At 35.7% G+C, this 14,073-nt stretch overlaps 1 protein-coding gene across 1 annotated transcript; it reads left to right on the forward strand.

Moving 5' to 3' along the window:
- Nucleotides 1-2,485: 2,485 nt before the first annotated feature.
- LOC125659848 (probable splicing factor YJU2B) lies at nucleotides 2,486-13,582 on the forward strand. The gene is made up of 7 exons (XM_048891636.2): nucleotides 2,486-2,582; nucleotides 5,863-5,996; nucleotides 6,296-6,470; nucleotides 7,497-7,581; nucleotides 8,017-8,189; nucleotides 10,308-10,446; nucleotides 13,045-13,582. Exons 1-7 carry the CDS (start codon nucleotides 2,580-2,582, stop codon nucleotides 13,500-13,502), a joined length of 1,167 nt encoding a protein of 388 aa, XP_048747593.2. The 5' UTR covers nucleotides 2,486-2,579; the 3' UTR covers nucleotides 13,503-13,582.
- The last annotated feature ends 491 nt before the right edge of the window (nucleotides 13,583-14,073 follow it).

Genomic DNA, 14,073 nt, shown 5'->3' on the forward strand with positions numbered 1-14,073 from the left:
AACAAAGAATTTGTTCGTAAAAAAAAAAAAAAATCATTTATCAAAATGACACTTATAAATGCAGATTTAAAAAAAAATCATTCAATTGTCCATCGAATGAAAACTAAAAAGGAGAGAGAGAGAGAGAGAGAGAGAGAGAGAGAGAGAGAGAGAGAGAGAGAGAGAGAGAGAGAGAGAGCAGGGGTGGATCCAGGAATTGCTGTTACGGGGGCGCCCCTTCATGAGGCAGGGGGTCTGGGTGCCGCCTTAAGGCCCCCAGTTTGTCCAAGGCGAAGCCCTGGGGGGGGGGGGGGCGAAGCCCCCGCAAGCTCCTGGATTTTACAGGTTTTATAGAGTTTGAAATATGTCTCCTATTTATAGTCATCTGTGCTATTTTCAATCATTTTTTTTATAAAGTGAAATTAATAAAATGACGCAAATATTAAGGGTTTTTTGGAAAAAATTAAGTTATCCCATCAAAGTAATTCAAGAAATCAAAAGATTTTGTCATTTATTTCTCTGAGAGTGGAAGAAATCATTGCTTCTTATATCGTTTAATACATTTTTCTAAACAAGATACCACGATTTGCCTTAAATTTGAAAATTTTAGGGGGGGGCACCGGCTGCGAGAGAGAGAGAGATGGAGAGAGAGAGAGAGAGAGAGAGAGAGAGAGAGAGAGAGAGAGAGAGAGAGAGAATTCTTTTGACCATGATTTTAAATAAAAAATGCACCATCAAGAATTATTTTGTGTTTTTCAGTTTTCATAGGTTTTTAATCATGCAACTTCCATGTCTATTTGGGGGTTCTTATATGACAAATCGCATTTAAGGACTTAGGATACCCAAAAGCATTCTCTTATAGAATTTTGTAAAAGTATTTGTGTATGACAAAATTTTCCCATGAAACTACATTTGTTTTTGTATATATTCACAAATCATTACTTGAAAATTTAATTTTTAAAAAACATCAGATCTACCCAAAAATTTCAATCCTAGCCCCAATGTCTTATTATTGGTGCATTTCATGTAATTATAGAAATTCCCATGTAAACACACAAAACCCTTCTTTTGATGTGTCCATAATCTGAACATGCATCGTCGATAACCCACGGTCGGCCGTCTTGTTCTCTCTTAGCGACTTTGGGGTATCCTATGACCTCAGAAATTCGTTATAAATGTGTCAAATATACATGCATCAAATATACTGAAAGGGAAAAGAAATGCATAATGTACTTCTTGGTACTATTTATATATAGAAATTTATAAAGGATCTGACCTTTACAAAATATTTTGCTTTCTTTACTGTTCATGAATACTGAGAAAATCATTCAACCATGACAAAAACGTGCTCGAATGGAGCACGAAATTTTGGAAGACACAGTTCCGTCAATTTTTATTTATTTTTTACATCAACTTGTAACAATACCACGCTAAAATGAACATCAGGCCTCAAGACCATAAACTGAGAATATTCTCAAGTGTAAATTGCAAATCTAGCTAACTTTTGAAATAATTTTCTTAAACAAGTGAAATTTTCAGAATATGTTTGCATTTTAATTCTTTATAAACCTGCAGTTTTTAAAACATCTATGCTGGATAAATCTTAAGATATAAGAAATCAAAATTTTGCACTTTGACTTGGTCTATTCTCAGTTTATGGTCTTAGGGCCTGAGGGGTGACGCAAGTTCAGCATCACTTTTGCACGATCAAACCGTTGAAGAACGTTTTCACGAACTGTACAGTCAACCATATCCCGCCTTAGACGGAATACGCTGGCCACCCAGGGATAACGACTCGTCGCCAAGACGATAATTGTTTTCTCCACTCTCAGGAATCGTTTTAAAACCCTTATTTCTTAATGCCAGTTTGCTACATGTATTTGTATGTCTCGGTTTGAACCAAAAGCTCTGTGGTGTGTTTGCATGGTTCAGTAAATCTTTCTTTTCTGATCTATTTTCTTTGTGAATTCTGCCTGCAGTAAATTTTTAAATATTAATTCACTATCATTTTTTATTTTAATGATATTCAAATTATAATTTATATTCAATAAATTCTTATTACTATTCATCCAGCTTTCTATTTAAAAATAGTTTGTGCTTTTTGCATTATTTGCAACAAAAATTTCGAATTCCTTTGAATTTTACTGTTGATTTGTCTGTGGTGTTTTTATTTCTTCCTCTAAATATTATGCCTTCGTATCTGTATATTCTTGCATGGAATGTTTATTTTTTATTCTTTAGTTAACCTGTGATATGGTCTGTGTATATATGTACACTGTACATGCATGCTATGTGTCTTTGATGTATGTGCTAGTCGGTTAAAAAGCTCTACAGAGCCTAGCTGTGTTGACTTGTTGATTGTATAGTTTTTGATAACGAGTAACAATGAAACGTAGCAGTCAAGACTTTAATTAAGATATTTCTGAAAATCTTTTATTCGACTATTATGTAGATCAATCGCTCGTGCGGCCAACAATATTAATCCGCAGTACAAAACTGCAAATGTAAACTGTTGGAACGAACGGACCCAGGCCAAATTAGTCCAAGGCGGAACGAACGAACCTCGATTATTTTGGGAACCAGTTTACAAGAAAGAAAAGATGGTACGTACTACATACAAAAGTCAGGAATCTCACTAACCTCACGATATTTATCTCATTGACTGGGGTAACAACCTAACGATATTTATCTCATTGACTGGGGTAACAACTGACCTAAAGATATTTATCTCATTGACTAGGGTAACAACCTAACGATATTTATCTCATTGACTGGGTAACAACCTAACGATATTTATCTCATTGACTGGGGTAACAACCTAACGATATTTATCTCATTGACTGGGGTAACAACCTAACGATATTTATCTCATTGACTGGGGTAACAACCTAACGATATTTATCTCACTGACTGGGGTAACAACCTAACGATATTTATCTCATTGACTGGGGTAACAACCTAATGATATTTATCTCACTGACTGGGGTAACAACCTAACGATATTTATCTCATTGACTAGGGTAACAACCTAACGATATTTATCTCACTGACTGGGGTAACAACCTAACGATATTTATCTCACTGACTGGGGTAACAACCACAGGAGTGGGCAATGTTATCAATAAAGTAGAAATATATGAGAAATGGGCATAAATACTACCACTGAGCTTCACGTGTGTAGCACTTGACTGGAGATTCAGGGGACCTGGGTTCAAATCCCGGTTATGGCACGCCAAATTCACAAAAAAGAGCTAAACATAGTTTCACAGTTGATAAACTAGGTTTATCGACTGTAAACTATAATTTACGAACTGTAAACTATAGTTAACGATTCGTTAACTATAGTTTTCATCCGTAAAACTATATTTAACGGTTGTAAACTATAGTTTACAAATGCTAATCCAAGTTTATCTGTCTTTAAATAAACGTTAACAATAGATTTTGCTGATAAATACAGATTCACATTTGTAAACTATAATTTACATTCGTTAACTATTGTTCATAATTGTTAATCCTAGTTTCACAAATTGTGATACTATATTTATCAAACTTGTAAACCGTAGTTTACAATCGTGAAACCGTATTTATCAGATAAACTATGTTTTGCAATCGCTAATGATTGTTTTCATTGTTAATTATAGTTTACGCTTGTGAAACTTAGATTATCTGTTAACTATGGTTTACAGATGTGAAATATAGATTAACGTCGTTAACTATAGTTTATGGTCCGTAAACTATAGTTTACAGTCGATAAACCTAGTTTATCAACTGTGAAACTATGTTTAGCTCATTTTTGTGAATTTGGCGTGCCATACCCGGTCTGGTCCATTGCATTTTCTCCCTTCCTGCTACATATGGTGCCATAGACCAGCCCCTGGAACTGACAGGTGAAATGCTTGCCAGGGATAAAGATCTTGGGTTGATGTCAAGTGTGAAGACATCTAAGGCAGGAGGAATGTAGTGGTCAAACAGGTTCAATCGCTGGTGACCAGAAAGCTCATTTGTCATTTGGTAGAGCACCTGAATAGAGATTCAACTTCAAGGGGCCTGGGTTCGAATCCCGATCTGTTGCAATCTCTCCCTTCCTGTTACAGACTTCCTGCGGGGATCCGGGTTAGAATAGTTCCTCAGTACCCCATCCCCGGGGATCTGAGTTAGAATATGTCCTCAGTACCCCACCCCAGGGATCCGGGTTAGAATAGTTCCTCCGTACCCCATCCCCGGGAATCCAAGTTAGAATAGGTCCTCAGTATCCCACCTCCGGGGATCCAAGTTAGAATAGGTCCTCAGTACCCCACCCCCGGGTATCCGAGTTAGAATAGGTCCTCCGTACCCCTTGCTTGTCATAAGAGACAACTAAATGGGGGCGGTCTTTCGGATGAGACAGCAAAATCCAAGGCCCTATGTCACAGCAGGTTTGGCACATTAAAGATCACTCCCTGCTCAAAGGCTGTAAGTGCCAAGCATAGACCTAAATCACAGGCAATGTTGATGTCTCCACATGAGTGAAAAATTCTCAGGCAGGATATTAAACAATATAAAATCAATCAATCCTGTTACACACGACATCTATAATATTGTACTTGATATAACAGTAGAATTACACGGGACATCTATATTATTACAAATGACATCTACAATATTACAATGGCATCCACTACAATTAATCAAGAAAAACATATAGCTGAAACAAGTGAGGTTCCTGATGGGGAAACTCAATGACGATCTATGAAATCATACTACTAGAATCTCTTTGATTTTCCATGAGAACTTCAAATTTTATTTTTAAAAGAGGGATACACCGAATGATATCAAAGGACGTAAATATAAGTTAATGGCCCCCAATATATTTGAAATTAATTTTCCTTGTTTCAAGTTAAAATTTACATGATTCAAATCATTAACATTTGTACCTTTATGATTAATTTGTTGACCACTGAAAAAGGGGCCGAATCCATAGTTATTTCACCTTATCCTTTGACAGTAAAGAAAAAGATAGCCTTGTAGAGTAAAATTTCTGTCCTTGTACTGCAGTGATATACCAGTATGATATTGAGTGTACATCCTAATAATTATGTTAAATGTCTGGGGTTTAATGCGGTGTTGGGATTCAGTCTGGGAGCCCTGATCCTGGCATCGTGTCAGATATTAAACACAGGTAGGGACTTAGGGACTATAGCCTTTCACCAAATGTTCGGCATTAGTAGTGAAAGTCATGAGTCTATATGACCTTAAAAACAGAAGTCCCCTGTCATGGCAGGTGTTGACACAATAAAAGAACCTTCACTGCTTCGGCCCGGAGCACCATGCACAGGTCAGTGGCTCTTCTAGTAACACTGGTGAAGTCCCTACATGGACGAAAAATTCTCAAGTGGGACGGAAAACTACATACAAACAAATGTACAGATCTAGAATTTATATTTCTACGAAGCACCCAAAATATTTCTATATAGAGGGTTCCTATTGAAATGGTGCAATTTTTAGTGTAATTGTAGTTTAATTTTACACTTAGATCACATCAAAATAGTCATGAATATACATGTATATTTTTGTCATATATAAACAGGGTAGGGTATTTGACTACAATTAATTTTAAACTCTTTGATATAACTACAATTGATATCCTGATATCAGTTGAGTCAAAAGACAAAATGATGATTTAGTAACTAGTCTCTAAAATCAAGTCTGTTTGACAATCCTGTTTCCATCTTCCTTTCCAAGTAAAATTGTCACACATACACACACACCCCTTCTCCCCAAGAAAAATTTATTTTGAACTTGAAATAACTGTTGATGCTACCTATGATTTTGTTTAAGGTGGAGAGAAAGTCATAGAACTTGAAATAACAGTGTTGATGCTATGGTTCTGTTTTTTGATTTTAGGCTGAGAGAAAGTCACAGAACAAGTATTATCCTCCAGACTGGGACCCCAGTAAAGGCTCGGTCAACAAGCATGTCGGTCAACATCCTCTACGGGACCGAGCCAAGAAAATCGCTCAGGGTATTCTTGTCATTAGGTTTGTATATTAATCTCAAATGTTGGGAGTACGATATGGAAGGTGTGCTGTATTACTGTACTGTAGTCGGGGCACTTGACTCTAAGCATGTCGCCGGGTATAACCGGCTTAGTTCGATTTGGCCAGATTTTATCAGAATCAAGTATGGGAGAGAAAATTTCCAGGTATACAATTATATTGATTTTGCCAATGATCTGTTTCATTATCAATTTCTGTGAAGCAAATTAGTGATTTAAAAATAAGATTTCTGTGAGTGGATGATATTATTGACTTGAAGAGTAAATTTTCTCTCTGGACAGATTTGAAATGCCCTACAATATCTGGTGCGGTGGTTGCAACAGCCATATTGGAATGGGAGTTCGATACAATGCAGAGAAGAAAAAAGTGGGGAAGTACTACACCACTCCGATTTGGCAGTTCAGGATGAAGTGTCATTTATGTGATAATTATTTTGAAATCCAAACAGATCCGCAGGTTTGTGTAGCTTGTAACGTCATTCTGTGTCTGTGATAAAAACTCAGGCGGAGGGGGGGGGTTACACTGTCCATCATAAAGACTCGGTTGGGGGAATGTTGTTTCCTTTACTCATCACGTTAATGTGATCATGCACTGCTATAATATCAGATAGCAGCACACACACCCCCACCCCCAATAAACACATCAGTCAGACACCTGGTAGAGAACTTAAAATACAACCCATTCTCACACTTTCACAAAATATTGAATTTAATGCATAGAAAGAACATTTCATATGAAATATATAGTGCTTCAATTCTAAATAAAAAGCTATAAAACTGAACATAATAGTATTTATTCATTAGCTAGCTTCTACATGGAAGCATTCTTATGTAAACATTAAGGGTACTTATGCTCTGATTCTTTTGTTAGATTTAATGATGATATCAATATTAATGTATTTTACGAATAAAATGAAACAAAAGACTATTAAATATGTACACAAAAAAATGCAGCTGCAGAGATTTTAATGAAAATGGTTTCAAAATGCAGCCTGTCTTTTTAAATGCATTCTCTTGAATCGAGTGCTGATCACATGACTATTTTCCCGGCAATTCTTGTATCTGTGTATATTTAAATACGCTTTATTGTTTTACTCACGATGTAGCATAATGAATTTAGTATGATAGGTCCCTACTCTAAAGTCTTCAGAAGATAGACTCATTGTCAAATTTTACCAACGCCATTGGTTTTTTCCCACTATGTGTGAAGAAGGCTTGTGCAATGCATACACTATACAAATAAAGTCAACTGAAGCTATCCAAGTCTTTGAGTTAAGTTAGTCAAGAATGAACTCAAAATCTCAGCCTATTCCTTTCATTGTGGATGAAATCAAATAGTTTACTTTGCTTAAGCAGTTATTATATTTATATATAAATCTTGAATTTAGAATTTATCTTTCAGTTCATCAGGGTGTGTTGATATTTTACTTTTGAAAATGAACCTACCAGTATCAAATAAGTACATTAGTTTATTCTGTTTCAGCACCATGACTATGTGATTACTAGTGGAGCTAGAAGGAAGGAACAAAGGTGGGACCCCAAAGATAATGAACAGATTGCTACAGAGGGTAGGTTTGTGCTACATAATGAACAGATCGCTACAGAAGGTAGGTTTGTGATGTGCTACATAATGAAGAGATTGCTACAGAGGGTAGGTTTGTGATGTGCTGCATATTGATTAGATCACTACAGAGGGTAGGTTTAAGATGTGCTACATAATGAAGGGATTGCTACAGAGCGTAGGTTTGAGATGTAATAGATGATGAAATGGTCGCTTTGGTGGATAGCTTTACGGATGTTATAGGCTGTGTTGGTATGTGTTTTTGACATTTTGAATTCAATATCATTCAACTAATTAGAAGTTATTGCCAAATTGTATAATTTTGTAAGTAACTTCAAACACATATCAGGATTTTTTTCTTTGTTCCCTGTAACATCAAGATTTTGTATTAATGTTTCTTGTCACCAGCAATGATATCAAATATAGTACATGAACTTTTTAGATAAAGCAGTCATAAAGAAGATGGCAAGCGATGCCATGTTTAAATTGGAGCACACAAGCGATGATGTGAAGAAAGCTGCCAGCGTTCAGATGAGCGTTGGTCAGCTAGAGAACAGGCGGAGTGAACACCGGGATGATTACATTCTGAACAAGCTAGCCAGAAGTAAATTCAGGGTAGGGAAACCGCTCTGTCCATAGCCATCTGTACTATGAGAACTGGTACACAATATTGTAATACCACGAGAACCGGTACACAATATCATAATACCACAAGAACCGGTACACAATATTATAATACCATGTGAACCGGTACACAATATTATGATATCGTGTGAACCAGTACACAATATTATATTTATATTGCAAATCGCATTTTCCTCTATGAACCATCTAATTTCAGCGCGCGACACAATCCGTTCACATTGACTATGAACGGATTATGAACTAGCTTAAAGCACGCGACCGAGAGAGCGTAATGGTTTGAAAAAAAATAGAACATCTGTTACAAAGATCTCGCAAGTCACACCTTTGGATTAAGATTGTAAACTTACGTGGATTATCATCCCAATCTTGCGGTCTCCTACCTCCAAAATACAGTGCACCTTGCAATGTTGATAAAAGGCAGGGCGAGACGAAATGTGACGTCATGTTCATGTGTTGACGTACGTCACAATAACTACTGTGACAGAGGCTAGGAGTTCGTTTTATGCAACAAAATAGAAGCAATGTAAACAAACGGTGTTTTAGTAAATGAATATGAATATAAGAAATGAACATCACTTTTGAGCTGTTCATGGTCAATATGAACGGATTTGGATTTGATGCAAATTCTCTGTGAATCGCTAGCGCGATTCACAGAATTTACCTCAAATCCAATTCCGTTCATACTGACCATGAACAGCTCAAAAGTGATGTTCATTTCTTAAATAATACCATGTGAACCATTACACAATATTATAATACCATGTGAACCAGTACACAATATTATAACACTGTGTGAATCAGTACACAATATTATAACACTGTGTGAACCGGTACACAATATCATGATACCATGTGAACCAGTACACAATATTATAATACAATGTGAACCGGTACACAATATTATAATACCATGAGAACCAGTACACAATATTATAATACCATGAGAACCAGTACACAATATTATAATACCATGTGAACCAGTACACAATATTATAATACCATGAGAACCAGTACACAATATTATAATACCATGAGAACCAGTACACAATATTATAATACCATGTGAACCGGTACACAATATTATGATACCGTGTGAACCAGTGCACAATATTATAATACCATGAGAACCAGTACACAATATTATAATACCATGAGAACCAGTACACAATATCATGATACCATGTGAACCGGTACACAATATTATAATACCATGTGAACCAGTACACAATATTGTAATACCGTGTGAACCAGTACACAATATAATATAGGTATACATCTGTACAATTTGAACCATTGGAATTTGCGTGAATTCTCTTACAAATTCATTTCTTCATTCAGTGATACATTTATGAAAATACACTTCACATCGGCATACTTTTATTAACTACTTGTGTTTTCTTGGTCATTTGGCCATTCAAATGTGAAGCGCCATCTGGTGATTAATGACCCCCTAACTTGTCGTAAACTTGTGTACTACTTATTTCTTTGGACAGAATACACAGTACATTAAAAACAATTCACTTTGGGTATCAATTTCTACCTGTCAATAAACACCTGTTACTTTCTTGTCATTTTCAATACAAAGTGAAAGGAAATACCTTACAAACAATTTATTTTTGCATCGATTCAATGATGACTATACACAATAATAGATGAATGATTAAAACATTTACATTGCTTTTAAAAATTCAGTATTAACTCAAGCATCAGGGAATGCCAGAATTTTTTTCTTTCTAAAATCGAATTGTCCAGTTTCATGCCTCCATAAAAATCCTGTGGACAAAATAGAAATCGCCAATGCACAGAATTTTAACCCTGTGGAAATAAATATATTTGCAGTATTTTCACATAATAAATGATCTCATTGAAACCATATTTTATCTCAAAAGTATTTTGAATCCATGCAATGTAAATGTTTTGCCTCCTGATTTCCAAAGCTTATGATATACATGTACCCGGCTGTACATTTTAGCACTGGAAACATTTAAATTGAATGGATGCAACGTACAATAGTGAGAATATTTCCGAGTGCTGTAAGAATGATTATGGATATTTTTGTTGATCTTTTATTTCACAAAACTCTTACAGGAAGAAAAGAAAGCTCTTAAGAAAACCGAGAGTGAAGATAAAGATCTACTGCAGAGAGCGTCTCTCGATATAACTCTTCTTCCCGAAGCGGAGGAGGACGCCAGACTTGCATCCCTCCTTAAATACAAGTCAACAGAAAGTATGTACTTAGTGATAAAGTAAGGCATGAATTAATTAGTAGATCTATCTGTCCCGTGAGGATTCGGGTTAGAGTAGGTCCACAGTACCCCTTGCTTTTGTAAGAGGTGACTAAATGGGGCGGTCCTTCCAATGAGACAACAAAAACTGAGGCCCCGTGTCACAGCAGGTGTGGCACGATAAAGATCCCTCCCTGCTCAAAAGCTGCAAGCGCAGAACATAGGTCTAAATTTTGCAGCCCTTCACTGACAATGGTGACGTCTCTATTTGAGTGAAAAACTCGAGAGAGAGAGAGAGAGAGAGAGAGAGAGAGAGAGAGAGACATGAATTAATCAATCAATATGTCAAACTATCTAATTACTGAGAAATGACAAGGTTTCTAATAATCAGTAAATCTGTGTGTCAAACTGTAACACAGTTGTCATGAATGAGAACTATAGGATGTGTGTGATATATGATCTGATGTTTGATAGCTAAATTTTGTCTCATACATGTAAATGAGAGGATGAAAAATTGTTGAACACTTACATGTATTTTCTGTTACATGTAATTTCCAAATACATGTAGTAATGGGATATCAATAACTTTATGAGAAATTAAAAAGATATTTCAGCACAGATCAAACACTCTGAACATTAGAAAAAATGCACGAATTATTGACAGATCAAACACTCTGAACATTAGAAAAAGTGCACGAATTATTGACAGATCAAACACTCTGAACATTAGAAAAAATGCACGAATTATTGACCGATCAAACACTCTGAACATTAGAAAAAATGCACGAATTATTGACCGATCAAACACTCTGAACATTAGAAGAAGTGCACAAATTATTGACAGATCAAACACTCTGAACATTAGAAAAAGTGCACGAATTATTGACCAATCAAACACTGAACATTAGAAAAAGTGCACAAATTATTGGAATCTGGTTTGTTTTAACTCAGGTTTTATTCTCTCTCTCCATTCAAGAACTTTTAGTGAGGTTTTCATCCCCAAAAATATTTTTGTTTGATGAGGACAAAATAAAATATATGTGCGTTTCCAATTTCCCGACCCTACCAATGTTTTTACTGCTGACCCTAAATATCTTATTTATAATATATACATGTATAAAGAAAATAAAAATCCAGAATTTTCACACTGGAATTATTTTCTTTTCACATTTGAGTTTCTCTGATTTACATTTTGACTACTATTGATCTTAAAAATGTTTAAAAAGTTTTTGTAATATATACAGGCATGTATTCAAAGCATATAAAAAACTAGTCTAAAGATTTCAAATAATAAAAGTGTTCTTATAAAATAAAATGTTTTACCTACCCTATAAATTGTTTGGAAGTGAAATAGGAAACGCACATATATTTTATTTTAGCCTAAGGCCACACCAATTTGTAAAATAGTTCTTCGGATTTTCAAACAAAAAAAGTGAGGCGAGAGGGCAAAATTATTTTACAAATATTATTTTTAATTTTGGAGATAAAAATTATGAGGCGAGCGAATACAAGAAATATAAATATTTTTAATTGAATTAAGTGTGATTTTAAAAAGCGGGCGCCTAAAAATAAAGATCTAAAATCATCAGATATCATTTGTTTACCACATAAACTTAATATTTTTCAACTTTGTTGATATAGTTTACAATAAATAAGAAGTATTTCAGGTTTCTCAGACTTATTTTCTTTATACCTAATACATGTACTTTGCAACATTAACTGATAAGGTCTTTTTCAAGAATTTTATTTAAGTTTCATTTCTACAAACTTTCGATTCAGAGATATGCATATTGCTAGGGACACATCCAGTTTTGACATTCATTGCAAATGCAATATCCATTGCATCGCTTTGAGCATTTTCTTGAATTTTGATAGGACATCACCAAACCTTTTGTGAATTTGTCGTTAACTGTCGGTCCGGTTTAAAATAGTCATCGATCAGTACCCCTTGCTTGTTGTAAGAGGCGAATAAATGGGGCGGTCCTTCAGATAGGACTGCAAAAACTGAGATCCTTGTCACAGCAGGTGTGGCATGATAAAGATCCCTCAGTGCCATAAGCGCTGAGCATAGGCCTAAATTTTGCAGCCCGTCACCGGCAATGGTAACGTCTTTCATGTGAGTGAAATATTCTCAAGAGAGACTTCAGTCAATATATAGGCTAATCAAACAATCAATCATACGCTGTCAATGTTCTCTAAATAGTGGCATCGAATAGCGCTTCAAAAGTTTCATCGGCTTCCAGTTCGATTCCAGCATAAGGAACAACTTCCAATCCAGTGTTATGAAGTATCGTACATATTAAGATAGACATCATGAATAACTTAACCGTATTACACTGTTAGGAAATTTCTCGAGAGTCCTCGCTTCTGTCATTTCTCAGCATATACATCAAGGTTATTTGTGCGCTTGTTGTAAAAACTAAAAAAAATATTTATGGATATTTTTTAACACACGGGCGGATATATTTTTTGATAATATTATAATTTGGATTTGTTACAAATAGAAGCGGCGAATCCTACGAACTAGATTACAAATTGGCATGGCCTAATTAAGAACTTTTTTTTATCTCTTTCTGAATAAATGTTGAAATATTTTACAGCATATGATGAGAAACAAGCACAACGGAGGAAGGAGATTGAATCGCAGCCAATTTTCAAGACATCTAAGTCGCCGGTGTCGTCCAAAACAGGAAGCGAAGCTATAAAGCTGGCGTCTGTCAATAACAAGCATTCGGCCTTCAGCAACGAGGCCATAACTTACAGAACACTGAGAGAGAGTCAGAAACTGCTGGGAATACGACAGAGAAATAAAAAGAACAATGCCAACAGGGAGAAAACAGCCATGTCACGTAGGGCGGAGGAGACGTGTAACGGGTATGATTGTGGGGAGAGGCTGGTCGATAGTGAGAGTATTAAGACAAACCCTGAAGATTCAGGCTGTGAACGGGGCATGGACAATGTAGGTGCACAGACCTCGACGTCAGGCGGCATGTCTGGTCTCAATCTGGTCAACATTTACGAAGACAGTGACTCAGAATCTGATACGAATGTGACTTAAAAGTGTGAGGTCGTTCATTGTTATGTTTATTAGATTAATGATTACAGCAGTGATTAAAGCACCATGAAATGCCAAAAAAAGATTTCTGTGATATTGAGTGATGTAAGATCTGTACCGAGGCATACCTATGTGTGAAGAGGGTAACATGCTCTGTAGTGAATGTGATTGCTAGTGCCTTCGGGCGATAGCAGATATGTTAGTGTTTTTGCAGCTAATGCGCATGCTTGGGTGCCATAGTTCAGCATTCTGGGAGTTATATAGAACAGCAGTCTCGAATTTTATTTTACATTTAAATCCCTGATGATAAAAACTTTTTACACGAGTAATAAAAATGTGTTAAAAACAAGAATTGACAGGGAGTTATATCTGATTTTTATTTTGCGGGCTAATTATTAATATAGTACAAGGGTACCCGGTGTTGACATTGTCACAGGTAGCCTAAAAATAACTTTGTTTTACATGATGGCATCATGATAGCTTATACTTTTAATGTTTAGCAATAATTAATGCAGCTAGACTTAGAACAGCACACAATGCACGTGCATTAGCCTAACAATAACTTCTTTTCCAT

Source organism: Ostrea edulis, chromosome 9 (assembly GCF_947568905.1).
Source record: "Ostrea edulis chromosome 9, xbOstEdul1.1, whole genome shotgun sequence".
NCBI lineage: Eukaryota > Metazoa > Mollusca > Bivalvia > Ostreida > Ostreidae > Ostrea > Ostrea edulis.